This window comes from Aspergillus udagawae (assembly GCF_001078395.1).
Source record: "Aspergillus udagawae IFM 46973 DNA, scaffold_4, whole genome shotgun sequence".
In the NCBI taxonomy this organism is placed as follows: domain Eukaryota; kingdom Fungi; phylum Ascomycota; class Eurotiomycetes; order Eurotiales; family Aspergillaceae; genus Aspergillus; species Aspergillus udagawae.
Genome location: NW_025091267.1, coordinates 363,418 through 380,817, shown reverse-complemented (window position 1 = coordinate 380,817; position 17,400 = coordinate 363,418). Strand labels below are relative to the sequence as shown.

Below are 17,400 nucleotides of genomic sequence, written 5' to 3'. Positions count from 1 at the left end.
CTGCCATATCAAGTAAAGAGGAACAAAACAATGGCGGGAGAGAAATCGCGTTAAGAGAACAATTTAAAGCAAGAATCCGGAAACAGTAGCTTGAAAAAGAAAGCAGCGAGCGGACCGAAATTCCAGACTTCGCCAAAACTTGGTCGGTTCAGTCAATAGGAGAGTGACCTGCCACTCCTCGAGAAAAAAAAGGAGATACATCATGAAGCATTCATTTACTGTACGAGAGGTCAGTGTCTGTACATTCAGAAAGCATAGACGAGACCAGGGAAGCTTACAGAAATCTCGGCCATTCCAAGATCCTCACCGCCGGTAGCAGGCTGCTGAACAGTGCCGTTTGTAGCGGCGGGGGCATTGGCATCCGCGGCGCCAGCATTCTCGTTGCCGGCAAAGTAGTCAACCATCTCGGCATCAAGCTCTTCGACAGACTTCGGCTTAGGACGGTTCGAGCTACGGGCACCACCACGGCGGCCACGGCGGGCGCCACGGCCCCGAGCGGCGTTGGCGGTCTTGGCGGCCGTGGCAGGCTTGGGCTGAGACTTGACTTGACTGTTCAAAATTAACAAAAGATCATCAGAAAGACGACAGAATGTAAAACTTACGCGACGCGCTCTCCAAGAGGCTTGGGTGCTGGCACGCTCGGAGCGTGGGAAGCGTCAACCACTACTTCAATCTATGGAGAGTTAGAGACGGTCGGAATGAAAGCGAGGCCAATGCGCCTCTCACCTTCATGGGTCTTCCATCAACGAGAAGGCCATTCAACTCTTTGGCAGCCTTGGCGGCTGTGTCGGGTTTGCTGAAGACAATCGAAGCAATACCACGGCTGGTGCCGTTCTGGTTGTAAGTGAGCATCACTCGCTTGACGGGACCTGCGGATTTTGAGAAGTATTCCTAAAGGACGGGAAAGATGATCAGTACTGCAGTCAAGATCAAGTCGCGAAACCTGGCAACGACGGCGGCATGAACGAAACATCGACAATTGCGCACAACGGTCCCCAAACAGGTAGCACAGAGCATCAGCGAGCACACAGCGTTAGCGTCATTTTCCACTGGAACACGTTTTTCCACCTCTACGTTCGTGAAGCGCCAAAACCATTTTGAAATCCATATTGACCTTCGCGGCACAATCCCCTTCGAATAATGGCTGGGCGTTTGATCCCTCCATGGCATGAACCGACCTCAGCAAACATTCAGAGCAAGTGTGGACGAAAGCATGTCAGTGCCCTGCCGCAATGCAGATATCAAGCGTCCACGCCCAAAGGCAACCTGCCATCAACCAAGTGACAGTCCATGGCTGAAAACCCAAGAAGGAACAGAGAAGTCCCAACACGAAACCCCCAGTTTGCCCACAAGTTAAATAGAGATAATAAGAACACCACCGGCAAGGCTGCTAGATCCTCAAGATTCATTGCAAGTGCGTCTCCTGCCCTAATAAACAGACGCACTTCACAAATAAATCGTGGTACCCGTCGAGGATTCTGATTTCATTGCAAAGCCTTGCCTGCTACTGCTGTTTGCTGATGCGCTCGCTGATGCCCCCTCCATGCAGTGCGAAATCAAACGGGCGGCGAAACAGGAAAGTTTCGCCAGGAAAGGTATTTCAAAGCTCCGAGCACAGTCTGCAGCGTAGTGATGGAAGCGGATTGCTGATAACGCAAATTCGCGACTCAAACTAACACGCTTCTCGCAAGACTCCGGCAAGACTCAACCTCGACCGTCATGTAGCAGCAGCTTATTAAATGCTCGTAGATAAAAGACGGGAAGGAGTAGGTGCCTGTGCAGCGAACCCAGCAATCACCACGAGGTTGTGGAAGCGACGTGGCGACGGGTCCGAACGCGGATGGAAGCCGTTGACGCCTCGAAGGTCTCGAAAAACAGACATGGCGATAGAAACCCAAGGCGTAGGCCTCTCGATCAACATACCTTGATATTGGCCTCATTCACATCAGAGGGCTTGAGGGAATTAGCAAATCTGCACCCTATCAAGCTCGGAGCGTGAGTGGAAACTTACCAAGCCGCTGACCATGATCTTGCTCTCTGTTGTGACCGGGTGTCCGCCCGGAGCCCCCTTTGCAACAGGTTTGGCGAGCTTTGCATTCTTCTTCACTCCTCCAACTGGAACGGCAGCACTGGCAGGCTTTGAAGCGGCTGGACGACGGGTGCGACGACGAGCGTTTTGACGACGGTTGACGAGGATCTCGTCGAGAGACTTGTCCAGCTTGGCCGACATTGTTGTTAAGCCCGAATGAGTGATCAGTAATGGAGAGTGAGAGGTTCAGGAGATTCACGGATTTGCGACCGTGACAGATGATGCACCTCCTAGGTGGTTCGAGGCTTTGAAAAAGGGGCAGGAGAACAGGCTCAAAAGCTGTGAATTGTCGCTATTGAGCTTGGAGTATTAATTGCTGATACAATTATGGATGTACGTGATTAAGAAGAAAGACACGTTGATGGAGGAGGCGATGCAAGACGATGGATGGTTGAGATTGATGGATGACCGGAAGTTACGCAAGGGCGGCAGGGAAGGAGGCTGTGTCTGGTTTGGCGCTAGGCCGCATATGGAAGCGGGACGTTGGTGCCTTAGACCTAAGGATTTGACCGTACGAACTGAAACATTCATCATCATTATTGGCAATCACTAATTCTCGAAAAGACTCCCTCGACGTCAATTGTAAGCAGCTGAATGCAGCGTTATATCGGCTAAAAGATACATGATGTCTCGAAATCACAGTTGGGAGGGTCAATTATGGGACTCATTCATCACTTATTTCCAGTTGAACTACCACGATATATAGAATCATTCCCATGGGCAAAATAGAATCGTATATGCGAGTCGGTTGCTACCCTAGGCCCAGCCTTGACACATTGCAATAAGAAAAGAGTCCCTAATGACAAACGCCGAACGCTCGCTCTACCCGGAACCCTGTACATAACGCACAACTACATCAATAATAGAGTACTCCTTGTGTTGGAATCAACATGCTCCCTGGAGCATCAGCCTGAAGTGACCAAACCCTACATAATCAGCTTTTCAGAGCTTCCAATCGACCCCTCATCTGTTCCAGGGCCGCTTCTTGATCTTCCATCTGGTCCTCAATAGCCGGTTCTCCTTCTGCCGGTTCTTCGGCTTTGACGTCTCCGGCCTGGGAAAGCTTGCCCTGCAAGATCTCCTGTAAGACCTTGTCGACCTCTGCCTCAGCTTCATCCTCTTCGTTTTCATAGAGCTCATTGTTGGGTATCGCATCGTCGACCATCTCCTCAATGATACCAGCACGCACCAGTTCCGTCGCCAGTTGCCGCATGGTTCCTGTCAATTCAGGCAGCCGGACCAATGTGTTGACATCCTTCATGATTCCAGTCGACTTCTTCAGACTGCCTTGAATCTTACGCATCGAAAAGGCCTCGTTCACTTGCATCTGCACACTTTGAAGCTGGGCTCGGCTCGTGGTCAGACGAGCGGACTGTTTGCGGATCCGGACAAGTTCCCGGGCAAAGGTCTTTGTCTCAGCAGTCGCCTGTTTTGCTTGCGAAGGATTTCGCTGAGCCCTGCGCGACGCATTCACTATGTATTGCCGTGTCTTGCTTTCCAGAGCCCTCAACTGGGCAATGTCGCGGTCTAATTGACGGGTATTGGCACGTATGAGTTGGTTGCATTTCCTCATCTGCAAATTGGAAAGTCAAATCAGCACACATTGGTAGCTAGTAGTCATCAATAATCGTACTTGCGCTTGAGGATCTGGACCGAAGAATACCGCCTTAAGAGTCTCCATGGTGAAGAGGCTCTCTGTGATGTTCTCCTGGATTATCTCCCTGAGATATTCCGTTCTTGAGGACTGAATATATGACTTTATAGTGTGTAAGTAAGAGTTCACGATTTCGTGAGCGCCCAAGTCTTACGTTGTCGCAAAAGGCATCAAGGTATGTTTGGTAACTTGATCGTCACTGTAAGTGGGGTATCGACTCGGCAGGGCGTTGGAACGGGTTGCGCAAGGCGAATGCAAATGATAAGATAACAGACTGCTAATGTTACGACACGAAGGAGAATGATATGGCAACCGAACTAATAAGAGCTGCGACTTGAAGATTGTATATCGGGAATACCTTTGATCAAGATCGGTGTCACTCTTGTCAACAGACTGAAGAATCCAGCACCGACTTCCCCATCTGATTAGTCATCCAACCAAGCACTCAAGTCCCAGATCCTCGAAATTGGGGCCTCAGGCACACAGAAGACGGCAAACAGAGCAAACAGTAGGCGGCTGCCATAAGACAGTTCCAGTACTTTCTAGCACCACTTCCGGAGGGACAAGCTACGCTAACCTCAGCTGGACTCACATCACCAGCCTTTCTAACCACGAGTCTTTCTACCTATTGTCTGCTCTATCTTCACTTTCCTTTCAGCTCTAGGTCAACACATCTGTTGCTGTCATCCCTCACCATCTCGCTTCCTAGTATCCTATCTAACGCGGATCAAAATGTCTCAACTCACTCCTGAAGGTACGTTAGCTTGTGGTCATACCGTTCCACCTTCCCCGCCCTCGGCGTGTGTTGCTGGTCTTTGCGTCTCAATTGCAGCACAGATACTTGAGCGTTAATGCATATGTATCTGCCGCACACTGACGACGCTCGGGCTATCACTTCGTCCTCGAGATGCTAAGCATTGCTGACGAATCCCTGTGCAGTTACATGGGCCCAGCGCTCGTCCAGCTCAGATCCCGAGCGCAACTACCTCTACGTCAACATCAAGACCCCAGATGTCGCGAAGTCGGCCGCGGATCTCAAGATCACCGCTACCAATGTCTCATTCACCGGAGAAACCAACAAGGGCGTAAAATACCACGTCTCTCTCGACTTATACGCCGAGATCGACCCCGAAAACAGCAAGGTCAACCATACTGACCGTGAGGTCGAGCTGGTATTGCGGAAGAAGGAGCTAAAGGAGGAGTACTGGCCCCGTCTGGTGAAAGACACACAGAAGCTCCACTTCTTGAAGACGGATTTCGACAAGGTATGACATCTGACGACCGTGAATTTTGGCGGAAGAAGACACCTACTAACAATTGCTAGTGGGTTGACGAGGATGAGCAAGACGAGGCAGCCGAGGATGACTACGCAAACAACTTTGGTGGATTCGAAGGTCTTGATCAGGGCGGTCTTGGAAACATTGATTTCTCCAAGCTCGGTGCCAACCTTGGTGGGGGTGCCGAGGGTGCTGAGGGTTTCGAAGGTGCTGAGGGCGAAGAATCGGTAAGTCGATCTGATCCGAGCTTTGGAAACCGTTCACATCACATTTGCTAATATCTTATTAGGATGACGAAATGCCCGAGCTCGAGGGTGACAGCAAGACCGAGGAAGAGGCCAAGTCCTCTAAGATCCAGGAAGTCTCTTAAAGTATGATGGAAAGGAGCTTGATGATGATCTGTGACAAAGCTGAATGCTGAAACACCTATTATGAACAAAATCGCTCTGCCATGAATGAGCTTACTCATTTTCGACTATAAAAAGAGGCTGTACGAGTCTGAGTATACCGTTGGCGACTGATCGGGGAGGCCTGAGATGCATAATCTGTGGACGGTTTTCTCAGGACATACCGCAAGTCTGAATGATATAATGAGATACGCTTCGCGCTATTGGATTATTCCGCCCGATAAGTTGATGTACTCTACCAGCCAGTTCTGCCACAGCTATTCCCGAGCATAAATTCGTCGTAGTATGTTAGAAGTAACACCATTGGCCTTGTGGTGCATCAAACCCGTCATGACGTCCTAGACTCCTCAGAGATACCTGGATTTTCAGGCCATTCACTGAGGTGTACATATCTATGGTGCTGTTAGTTTTCTCACCATAATCCACTGAGGTATGGGAATGGAGAGTAGGCGACTCTCCGGTACGAATATTTTCCTTTAATAATGCCTCTGGCATGACCAGAATTCAAAGATTGTTCCGAGTTGGTCGAGTCGCTGTTTGGTCGACCGCATTCTGGGCGTCGAAACTCATTGGCGGAGAGAAGCCTTTCGAAGGTTGTGCCGCCACATTCTCTGGAACCCACATCCTCTCTTGAAAATGTGGAGGGACTCGCAACCAAGATCTTCCGACTTCACCAACTCTCACGATCGCTGCACACGTTGCATTTGAGGTGTCAACCAACTTCTGTCTGTCTGTTAAGACGCTTGTATTGACCCTCTTCTTCTCTGTCACTATAAATATCCGGTCGATTTAGCTCGTCAGCCTTGATTGACTGCGAACGAGCCCAGGCGCCACAGCCAGATCCGGCGTTGAAATTGTTTCTTTTTTAATAGACCTTTTGCAGATTAGAAAATCACAAGGACATAGCCAAAATGCCGCCAAAGAAACCTGAGCCGGCGAAGAAGAAGAAGGCCACGGTCGATGACAAGGTTCGTGCTGACACTGAACGATGGACTGCTTTGGACTTGATTTGCTGACTCTTTTCTTGTCAGACCTTTGGTATGAAAAACGTACGTTACGAACTTTCGGAGATGATAGTATCCCGTTATTATTGAAAACTCAACTGACCTGACGTTCTTACAGAAAAAAGGTGGTTCCGCGAAGAGGCAGATTGCACAGCTCCAAGCCCAAGCAGCACACAACAAGACCGCCGAGGCCAAGAAGAAGGAGGCTGAGAAGGCCCGTCGTGAAGCCGAGAAGAAGGCCGCCGAGGCCGCAAAGAAGGAGACCCTAGAATTGTTCAAGCCCGTGCAGGTTCAGAAGGTTCCTTTCGGTGTCGACCCGAAGACCGTCCTGTGTGTCTTCTACAAGCAGGGCAACTGTGAAAAGGGAAAGAAGTGCAAGTTCAGTCACGATCCGAACGTTGAGCGGAAAGCGGCCAAGAAGGATCTCTACACCGATTCGCGAGATGAGAAGACTGCGGAGGAGGAGGAGAAGAAGGGCGACACGATGGACCAGTGGGACGAGGAGAAACTTCGCAAAGTTGTTCTCAGCAAGCACGGCAATCCTCGGACGACTACCGAGAAGGTTTGCAAGTACTTCATTGACGCGGTCGAGAACCAGAAGTACGGTTGGTTCTGGGTTTGTCCTAATGGAGGCGACAAGTGCATGTACAAACACAGCTTGCCACCTGGGTATGTTTCAATGCATGTTTTCAAGCATTGTAGGATAAAGCTAACATGGTTATCTAGATTTGTTTTGAAGACAAAGGAGCAAAGAGCTGCTGAGAAGGCTTTGATGGACAAGTCTCCATTGAACACGCTAACCCTGGAGGACTGGCTCGAATCAGAACGTCACAAGCTTACCGGCAACTTGACGCCGGTGACACCTGAGACCTTCGCCAAGTGGAAGAAGGAGCGTCTGGATAAGAAGGCTGCAGAGGAACAGGCCCGCAAGGCCAAGGAAGCCACAGGTCGTGCTCTGTTCGAGAGCGGCAACTGGCGTGCGGATGAGGAGAGCGACGAGGAGGACGAAGACGACGAGACTTGGAACCTTGAAGCCCTCCGACGGGAGACCGAACGACTACGGGCAAGGAAAGAAGAGGAACGTCTCGCCCGGCTGAATGGTATTTCGGTCACGCCATCTTCGAACGACGAGACCGTCGCCCAAGAGGGTGAAGGCTGACTCGATGCGACTCACCCAAGATTCTAACAACTTGGGCTTTCGAATTCGGGCATGGCACCTCCCACACTGGAACCGGCGTTCCAGGCGGATGTCCCGGGCCCGTGATGGTGATCGTGTTGATAACCAGGACTGAGATATCTGCCGGGTGGGCGTTCGCGCTTTATCCTCTATCGTTTCCATACGTGCTCCTGGGCAGCACAGGATGTTGGGGCCGATGTCTCAATGCGTGTATGGAAGGGCAGGGGCAGAAGGCGGCACATGGTCGACGCACTCATGTGTGACGTGGATGCAGAAAACAGAGGCTGGCATTCTGGTGCCGTTTTTGTACGTAGAAAATGATTTTGACTAGATTTAGCGCTACATGTCAATGCTTTGCATCAACCGCTCTAGATTCCCATCAGTCAAGGTTAATGGAGTCCCAGCGACTGGCTAGGACTCTAGAACGAGTTTTCTGTAATGGTTTCAAATGTCTACAACGACGCCTTCTGCCGCGCCAACTCATTCTCAAACATCAACTGCACAACATCCTGCGCAACTCCCCACGACAACTCGAACCCCCTTCCCCCCGCACCATAGGCATGCACAATGAAGCGATCACCACCCACTCTCTCCGCCTCAATCCTCATCCCGCCTTCCCTCGCCGGCCTCCGCCCGACGATATCACGGATGACATCGAACTGACCTCCGCTCTCCGTAAAGGGGGACCATTTCGCCGCATTGGAGAGAAGCTGCTTCCTCGTATCAAGCGAGGGCGTCGGATTCCAGTTGTGCGGTTCCTTGGTGCCGCCGATGATCGTGCCACCGCTCAGAGGCCGGGGAATGCAGAACGACCAGGTGCCGTCTGAGTTTTGGCGGGTGATGGTCACAGAGCAGGGGTTGCGGACTAGACACGTTTGACCTGGTAACCTTTATTAGCCCAGCTGTATAAGGAAAGTCGAAGAGTTGCAGCTCGGCTCATACCTCGGATAATGAATGACTTGGGATCCCCGAATCCCAGTCCGGAGCAGTTGACAACCGTCCTGACGGTCCCCGTCCCCGCCAGCTCAAACGCCTCCATCGGATCAACGAGCGTGTACTCTCTCGTCTGGCCGCCGTTGAGGACGAACTTGCGAAGCAGGTAGGCGCAGTAGACTGGCGAGTTCACGACGTAGGTGCGGTAGCGCACGCCCCATTTCACTTCGGGGGGAGTCTCGTCCTGCGTCAGGCGGCGGAAGCCGTCGAGATGCGCGTACGCGTCCTGGATGTTGGCTTCGTTCAGGTACTCTGGGGGCGGGGACTCGAGGTGTTCCTCGCCATCGATGAGTTGGACTCCTGAGGAGGCGTCTTCGGTGGCGAGTTGCTTGAAGTGCTCATATGTGCGGCGTGCTTGGCTGTTTTCTCGTGCGGCTTGCGGTGAGGACACTGGGACTGGGCGGTAGTGCGCGCCGGCCCAGGGCGAAGCATAATTGAGCGAGGTGGTGTTGGGGAACTCTCTGGCGACGATGAGGATGTTTTGAGAGGGTTGAAGGTGTTGTTGGATGTGGAGGGCTGTGGTGAGCCCGATTACCCCCGCGCTGGAATGAGTCAGTGTTATATATTCGGGTCATTGTGGATGTGGACTGGTTTAGATTCAGGGAAAACCGACGTACCCGATGACCACTACAGTTTCGTTACTCATTTTGCGAGATATACGCTGTACTCGATCCAACACAAAGTTCGTTGGTCTTCATGAGACCTTTGTACTGTGCTCTTGCATTGTGAGATGGAGATAGATGAAGCGGATCCCCGCATTGGCGGAGTCAGTCCGAACTATTGCCGTTACCAAAAGTGACGTCTGAGTCTCCCATTGTGGTTCGGTCTGTGAGGTTATTTAATCCTGTAATGTGATTCTGCTCTTCAAATCCGTGAGATTTCTGTCTACAATTCTATGTATAGAAGAGCTGTTGAGGCTAAACCATGCTTGGTTTTAAACTGCCGGAGCTTTTGACATGACAGTTCAACCGTCTCTTTGACCCCGCCAAATCTTATCGGTTGAGTGATTACTAGGAAGCCACCATGGATCGGATCACAATCACATACGAGCAGAGGCTGGGATTCTTATCACACCATCCTGGCTGGACATTGATTTTGAAGCTGCATGTTTGGTCGCGACCTCGTCGGGCATCTCCGCAGCAGCTATGAAGTACAGAATTTTGCATCATCACATCACGTTGCATTGCAAGAATTGGCCAATTTGAGTATACCTGGTGAGTTCTGAGGTTCAAGGTTTACCCAGTATCTACAATTTTGAAATACTACTGTTGCAGCTTGTCCTGTCTGCCTCTCTAATTAGGCGTACCGTAGGCAGGTATATACTTGGACCACACTGCTCGACGAAATCAGATCCCGCGATCATGCAACTCCTTTGCTTTCCTAGAGCTTCTGCTTTGAGCACCTGAGTAGCTACGAATCAAGAGACGATCCTTTGGCCATTTGAAGCATCCAGTTATCTTTCGTGAACCTATTCGAATACGCGCCCAGCTGGTCACGGGAGGACGACGACAGGGCCGTTGTGGGCTGTGATTGGCTGGCTCGGGTGATGAGACCTGCAGTGTGAAGAAACGCCTTCTGCATTGCTGCCAGCCAATCAGCGTCCGTCCTGGGGGTTCCTGGCAGCATCATCTTAGGCTCGTCCAGAAGAAGAATTCCTGTTAACATCTGACAATGTGGATAATTCGTCCTAACCCCGCCTTGTAAAGGTGGATCACTTCCACAGGATTGTTTGATCACTGGATTAGATTGCTTTCTACTGTAGGCGTGCTCTTGACCGGTCTCTCATTGGAAACTAACAACAATACTTATTGTCCCCTGGAGAGATAATGGCAATAATAATAGAAGTCGATGATCATGCCACTGGGATATCTTCTGTCCCTTGTAAGTTCTAAAAACTGGCTATTTTTTGTTTAATCCCCATTTTAGTTCGAAACTTTCCCGGCTGCAAAGCATCCTATGATGGTGCTATGCCCAGGTCTCTCGACCGCTAGGAGCTGCAAGATCTCGCACATTTCTTCCGTCCGACCATGCCCGCTATGCGTTTGATCGACTTTTAATTCCTTCCACTGCCTTAGTCTAACCTGTTAGCGCTGATTCCTCTCCTCTCCAAATCCCATTCGGCTGCCTGTCTGTCCGTCCGCCCTCTGCAGTCTCGTGTCCTGTGTGCTGTGGCTGTACCGCTGTATGGCTATCAGATATCTCGCTAGCGTACTGTACTGCTTTAGCGCTGGAGAGGTAGCAAGTGCAATCAACATGTCACTGGATGCACTCTCTTTCCCTCATTTATGCTCGTCCGCTAATGAAGTCATGAAATCACTGTCTCCTCCCCCCGATATAGACCAAGCGCCATGAACCTCCCTTGGCGCGAGCTGCCATTGCTTGGTGGCTGGTGAGTTCGATCATCGACTAAGGTAACTTAGTGCCGCCTTCCAAACGTTTTGTATCTTTTCTCCATGGTCGAACAGATTATCGATGAGGGTCGAGTCGTAGGGAATGTCGAATCACCCCCTTCTAGTCGTCGCTCACTCACTCCATCACAGAAACACTCTCCGTTGTGGACTCCTCTGAACCCCCTTTTCCTTGGTTTCCTGGACTTTCATAACCCTGCCGGCTCTTCTCTTATGTACTTCCCCCTCCATATAACGTGGTAGCCCGCCTAGTGCATACTATTCCTTGTCAGTCGCCTGCATCTGCGATACCTTGCGGTTGCTGGCCTTGCATAATCGCACTTCTCGCCTATTTTCAGATTTGACCTTATTATTCCTCATTATAGCTTTTTCCATTTTTCCGTTTCCCTCTTACCCTACTCCTACGGTGGGCCGGACCGTCTTGTCGGTTTCCTTTCTGCTTCTTCCTGAGTCCATGTCCCGAGACGAAGCTTTGTACTAATTCAGCGGACTGTATCTCGTCATCGAAGCTGCGGTAAAGCTGTGATTAGCTGGATAGTACTCTGGTCGGTCATAACCGAGCCGTCCTAAATTATCTCTCTGCGAGCAACACGGAAGCTGCGGGAATGCTGTTGAGGGGTGTCTATACTGTCGAACAATACCCATTCTGTCACTCCACTTGCGCCAACACTTCGGGAAATCTGCAATAGAACATCGATCCCGGATTACGCGAGCTCGACTCAGATAGTCGCCGTGCAAATACGAGTGGACGGCGAGAAAGAGAAGAAAGAGACGCTGCCTCACTCAGCTCACACGCCGGCAACTCAACCGCAAGACCCGAAGAATGGTTGAATTGACATGGAACAGAAACCCTCTTCCTGACACAAAAGGTACAGCAATTAAGCCAATGGCGCCCCCGATTGCGCCGCCGACACCTCAATCGCAGGCACCGGAAACCACCTTCGAGCCATGTGCGTCGACAGCCTCATTATTCCTCTACGCTCAAGGATCCGTGATTAATTGCCTCCATCATGACACCCTCGCACTCGAGAGACGATTCGACCACCATAAGGCGGATATCTCTTTCATATCTGTGGACAATGTCAGCGAACGAGGTTCGGGAAGATTAGTCGCCAGTTATGACACGGGACAGACGACGATCGTGTGGGACCTGTTTACCGGAGCCGAGCTCGCTCGTTTTGCGGCGTTCGACCACCTACGGGTAGCTGCCTGGATGCGTAATGGCAATGTAGCGTTTGGTAAGGAGGACCTTGCCCTCACGGCCGACGAGGACGCATGCTGATGACCTTCAAGGAAACGGCAAGGGCGACGTCATTCTCTTCGAGCCGTCCACTTCGGAGCATGTTTCGACAAGGACCATCTTTGACCCCATTACAGCTCTGGCGCCGGCCTCTGACTGCCGAACGTATGCCATTGGGTATGTAAATTATCCTTTTTTGGAGAAGGAGGGTGAAAGGCCGACATTATCGATTGAAAGATTCGGCTGACTCTTATTTCAGCTATCAGAACGGTTCCATTCTGATCGCCACTCTTCATCCCACGTTTACCATCCTACATACCATGTCCACATCACGAGGCCCGTCACCCATCGTCTCGTTAGCATGGCATGCGTCGTCATCAAAGCAAAAGTCCGATATGCTCGCTACTCTATCCTTCAATGGAGATCTGAGAGTTTGGAGTATTTCAAAGCCCCCTGGCAAAGAGGCTCCGCGGGTCATCAGAGTTCTCAAGCGATCCGACTCTTCTTCAGCTGAGCCGAAGTGGATGGCTTGGTCGAAGAACGGCCGGATCGTGCAGTTTCTTGATGGGTAAGCGTAATCAATCCCAATCATAAGATTGAGTTCCTAACCCGCAACAACTTCCAGGGAGACTTGGGCTTGGGATGTCAAAACGAAACACGTCACTTACGAACCGATTCCGACAATAGAAAACCCTCGTGGTTTCGCTAACTATGGCCCCACTGCTACTCTTTTCACTCTTGGCCCTAACTACACAGTGCAGCAGTACGATTTAGATAACCCGGGAATGGTTGCTAACGTGCAGCACATTCCTGCTGGAGCCCTTACTGCAACTTCTGACGACCCGAGGGGAGGATCCCTAGAATCACGAGCCTTGCAGGATCCGCCGGAGCTCAGAGAATCAGCGCGCATGTACGACAGCCGGCCACCTTTTGACCAAAGCGGAGTAGACGCCGTACGACAGCAGCGTGCAGAGATGGGAAGTCCAGTATCATCGCGGAGTCACGCCAGCTCTGTCAACTCGAAAGCATCTTCGGGGAAATACAGGATGGTGCCATTTTCACCACCGAGTAGGTCGGCACAGACGGGTACTTCGTTCTCGCTAGCTTCGGCAAGTGGACGAGAGACTCCTCAGCAGTCTGGGGCCTCGTACACGTACGCCTCCTCCGTCTCAATGTCGTCGGTGAAAAGCTCTCGTGCGGGATCCCGACTGCGAAATGAGGTCCAATTTAGCCCAGCAGACCAGCGTATTGATTTGTTCCCATTCACACGCGCGCGTCTCAACGACGTACCGTATAGAAACCATCGCCCCATAGACGAAGCCCATCTCACGCCAAACGACCTTCGGCGACAGATGCTGAGCGTCGTGTTTGGATGGGACGGAGACATTCAAGACTTGATTAGAGACGAGCGTGAGTGAACACCTTTACATATTTGCTCTATCGACATCTCAATTGACATTAAGAGCAGTCATTCGTCACCCGCCCGGCAGTCAAAGTGCCATTTTATTGGCGCAATGGCTCGGCCAATCCGACTCTGACGCAACCGCGGCCATGATCAACTCTGGACCGGCGACATTGACCGATTGGATGCTCTTGGCCATGAGCCAGATGAATGGAGAGTCGCAAGCGAACAAGGTTGGCCAGGCATTTGCGCAAAAGCTGCTAGAGATCGGCGACATACATACGTCGGCTACCGTTTTGCTGGGCCTAGGCGATAAAAACGAAGCTATTGAAGTCTATGTCTCTCAGAAATGCTACTTGGAAGCGATCCTGATGACTTGTCTTCTGACGCCCACAGATTGGCAGCGCCAGTCATACCTGGTGCGACGATGGGGTGAACACGTCGTTTCCCATGCCCAGCAGCAGCTGGCAATTAGATGCTTCATGTGTACCGGTGTAGAGCCTTCCGATCCCTGGACTTCTCCCGCTGCTCAGCAAGCTGCGTCTTTTGCGGAAATCCTTTCAGGACGCTCGCCGATGACATCGCCTGAGCCACAGCCTCTGCAGCAACAATCATCCAATTTCCTTCGCCCGCCTCTGAATTCGCAGCCAAAGATACCGCCTAGCACCAGACCAAGCACGAAAACTCCAGCCCTCAAGTTGATCACGTCTTTTGACTCTCAGCCCGGCAAGTTTCGGTTCCCGGGTCTGAAATCAGACGACAGAACACCTACGAATGCCCCAGGAATTACACCTATCGCCGAGTCAGCTGTAGGAGGGTCTGCTGTGTCCCCTGGAGGGCTCGGGTCCTACAGGGCGAACAATATCCAAAGTCTGAACAATGCGATGAACGCAAGGACAGGCACGCCTCCATTCAATAGGAGACGCTTGCCTTCCATTGGAGAAACGCCCGTCGATGTCCATCCACCCACTTTCTTGTCAAGTGGCTTGAGCAGCTCCGTGGAATATGCCTCGTCGGTGGAAAACACCAGCCGGCTGCATAATGGAAGCCAAAGTCAGGATGAGGAGGTCCTGTCGTCTCTGCTGCCGTCTGCACGGTACAATCCTGAAAAAGACACGTTCAAGCCGAGTCCGCAAACTGCCGTTCAGGCGAACTCGGATAAGTTTGCAGGCATCAAGGGTCTTCCTTCCCCAAGCCCTGGCGTTTTCGAGGCCCTCAAGGAAAGTTCCGACAGTCGGAACGGATCCAGAGACCGAAAGCCTGATGGTCTCCAGCTTCACCTGTTCCAGCCCGGTGCTTCAGAGAGTGATTTGCTAGGCCCACCTAGCAGTACGATGAGCAATACTCGGAGCCCAGCCTCGACGCTAAATAGTTACAATTCAGCGAAAAGCCCTAGTGTCAGTGGACGGAGCATCGACCAGTACATCAGCAGTCTCGACGAGGCGAATTATCGCTCACAGAAATATAGCCGAGGAAGGCGAAACACGGAGGATTCAGTCAGCCAAAGCTCGGCAAGAAGAATCACTTCGAGGAATACTTCCCAGGAAACCACTCGAGGACGAAACGAGAGAAGATACATTCAGCCAGCTAAACGTTCACCGTCCTCCCCGATTCCCATGTCCCCTGAGGAAATAGCTCAATACAGCAAGAGCACAGGGGCCAAACACCCTACCAGCAAATCACGTAACGGCAGCAGAGTGAGAAAGCCACGCTCTCGCCATTCATCGGAGCGGCGTCGGCATCGTTCTGCCAGTCGACACGCTGCTAGCCGAACGGCCACAGACAAGAATGACCCTACTCCCCGGGGGCGCAGTATCGATAGGCAAAGTTCCGGGGCGAGATCACCGTCTGCCCCATTACCCGTACCTCAAGCGGAGGATGCTTTGAGGTTGGTCGCTAGTGACAGAGAAAGACTGCGGGGTCACCAACGCAGTAGCAGCCGACGTCCTGACAAGGGCGGGTCGAGAAGGGATGGGTCTCCCGAGAGCAGACATTCGCGAGCCACGTCTCGCAATCGTCAAGGCCAGGATACGAATATGACCACGAACACTGAACAGGCGACGGACGGGTTGATCACAAATGGTATTTTTCAGACGGATGCATACTTACAAGAGAGAAACCACCATGAAATGGAAGAAGTGCAAATGCAAGCTCGAAATGCGAGCGCTGCAACCTTGCCACCTACCGCACTATCAGAACAGAGGCGAAAGGAGCTTGCAGCTGCCGAACTAGAGGCCCGGCGACTTTCACTTGCGCGCAACCCTTCAGCTCCAAACATACCGTTTCCTGGAGAGCTGCAGCACACCCGAAGCCCCCTAGGCAGCCCACCTCTGTCCAGAACCTCTGTCAACCAGCGTACACCGGCGAGAAGGAGAGCGTCGACCAGCAAGGCCTCGCCAGATTATCCTAGCAGCTCTGATTCGAACTCTTCGAGGTCAGGAGGACCACTTGGTCTGCCAGCGACTCCGAAAGCCATGCGTCACCCGAAATACCCCAACGGCTACGAAGAGACTGTCTCCTCTGGGTCTAGTGTTCCAGATAACGTTATAACACTGAGTGATGCCAGGTACCAAGGCGAAGCCGAGAGAATCGGCCGTTCAATGTCCGTTCCAATGGCAGAACATCAACCCGGTCCCATGCCCGTCGACCTGCCAACCCATCCGAGGTTCAACCCCCGCCTCCCGCGAAGCAGATCGACCAGTAGGAGCCGGAACATCGGTCACCGGCGAGAAAGTTCTCGAGAGTTGGGAAGCTCCGGTGGCTATGCCTACGGCTCTTCTCCAGTCACCGTCAGTATCGAAGAGACCATCGAAAATTCCATGGGCCTGAAGGAATTTGAGAATCCTCCAATCTTGCCAGAGCTGCAGCATCTGAACACGCCGCCGCCGCCTCCGCCTCCTGTTCCCCTTGGACCTGTCTCCCCTCGGGCATCCTCGGGGACTATAGACATTGCCATTGACAACGAGAACCTGGGCAGATTGCTCCCTCGAGCTATGACAGCGGCTCCGACAATCAGTATGGAAACGCGGCCGCCCCTCGAGCGCCGGCGCACGTCATTTGACCATCGGCGAGGCAAGAGCGTCAACGAGAGCTTCACGCATAAAATCCGTAATCTAACACGCATGCGCAGCAACAGCCGCGGACTAGACAATTGGACATCTTCCCGCGAGACAGGAGTCCCCTACGAAAGTGTACAAATGTCGGACGGCCGGATATAACTTAGCCATGTCTTTTTGATCACATGCCTGTGAAATGACCTTTTCTATCTTGCCTGCTTGACTCCTATATCATGATTTGCTCCATGTCTCATTGGACATATAATTCTTACGACTGATGACCTTTCCCACCATGCTCCTTTAATTGAACCCACCCAATGTTCCAATCTGCGACGACCAAGCTTGTTTTCCCATATCTCTAGTGATGATTCAATTGTTATACCCTTGCGTCTGTTTCACCCAATAGTTTCCGTGATCACGCGGGTTACCTTGAGAAATTCGAGATTCTCTGCCTGGTTCATGATGGGCTCTAAAGGATTTTCTGATTTTCTGAGACTGTACTCGCCCGCAAGGGCAAAGGAAAAGTTAGCATCCTACTGTCTTATTCAAGCGAATCCATTGCGTCTCCTGCTTGGAACGTAGACGATCTGTATAAAGGTATGTGTAGGCCCAGCGACCTCGGACGGTTGAGTCCGGCGTGATTTAGAGGAAGTAGCCCCAGCTCCGCCAAGGCAACGTTTGAAGCATGCGTTT

The 17,400-nt window shown here is 51.8% G+C and overlaps 6 protein-coding genes across 6 annotated transcripts; 3 read left to right on the top strand and 3 right to left on the bottom strand.

Moving 5' to 3' along the window:
- Nucleotides 1-245: 245 nt before the first annotated feature.
- On the bottom strand, nt 246-2,230 carry Aud_005497 (putative RNA annealing protein Yra1; the record flags this gene model as incomplete). Its single annotated transcript, XM_043290426.1, has 5 exons — nt 246-549; nt 603-673; nt 727-891; nt 1,924-1,953; nt 2,012-2,230. The coding sequence occupies 5 exons, from the start codon at nt 2,228-2,230 to the stop codon at nt 246-248; spliced, it is 789 nt and encodes a 262-aa protein (XP_043146361.1).
- Nucleotides 2,231-3,023: 793 nt separating this feature from the next.
- On the bottom strand, nt 3,024-3,770 carry Aud_005496 (ESCRT-III subunit protein VPS24; the record flags this gene model as incomplete). The annotated part of the gene is made up of 2 exons (XM_043290425.1): nt 3,024-3,662; nt 3,723-3,770. The coding sequence occupies 2 exons, from the start codon at nt 3,768-3,770 to the stop codon at nt 3,024-3,026; spliced, it is 687 nt and encodes a 228-aa protein (XP_043146360.1).
- Nucleotides 3,771-4,475: 705 nt separating this feature from the next.
- Nucleotides 4,476-5,390, top strand: wos2 (Hsp90 cochaperone SBA1; the record flags this gene model as incomplete). Its single annotated transcript, XM_043290424.1, has 4 exons — nt 4,476-4,497; nt 4,683-5,008; nt 5,068-5,247; nt 5,310-5,390. The coding sequence occupies 4 exons, from the start codon at nt 4,476-4,478 to the stop codon at nt 5,388-5,390; spliced, it is 609 nt and encodes a 202-aa protein (XP_043146359.1).
- Nucleotides 5,391-6,338: 948 nt separating this feature from the next.
- Nucleotides 6,339-7,590, top strand: Aud_005494 (translation machinery-associated protein TMA46; the record flags this gene model as incomplete). The annotated part of the gene is made up of 3 exons (XM_043290423.1): nt 6,339-6,395; nt 6,550-7,100; nt 7,158-7,590. 3 exons carry the CDS (start codon nt 6,339-6,341, stop codon nt 7,588-7,590), a joined length of 1,041 nt encoding a protein of 346 aa, XP_043146358.1.
- A 470-nt stretch (nt 7,591-8,060) lies between these two features.
- Aud_005493 (FAD-dependent oxidoreductase) lies at nt 8,061-9,247 on the bottom strand (the record flags this gene model as incomplete). The annotated part of the gene is made up of 3 exons (XM_043290422.1): nt 8,061-8,488; nt 8,551-9,143; nt 9,219-9,247. The coding sequence occupies 3 exons, from the start codon at nt 9,245-9,247 to the stop codon at nt 8,061-8,063; spliced, it is 1,050 nt and encodes a 349-aa protein (XP_043146357.1).
- A 2,585-nt stretch (nt 9,248-11,832) lies between these two features.
- Aud_005492 (WD40 repeat domain-containing protein) lies at nt 11,833-16,869 on the top strand (the record flags this gene model as incomplete). The annotated part of the gene is made up of 5 exons (XM_043290421.1): nt 11,833-12,247; nt 12,303-12,426; nt 12,509-12,817; nt 12,875-13,659; nt 13,718-16,869. The coding sequence occupies 5 exons, from the start codon at nt 11,833-11,835 to the stop codon at nt 16,867-16,869; spliced, it is 4,785 nt and encodes a 1,594-aa protein (XP_043146356.1).
- Nucleotides 16,870-17,400: the final 531 nt, after the last annotated feature.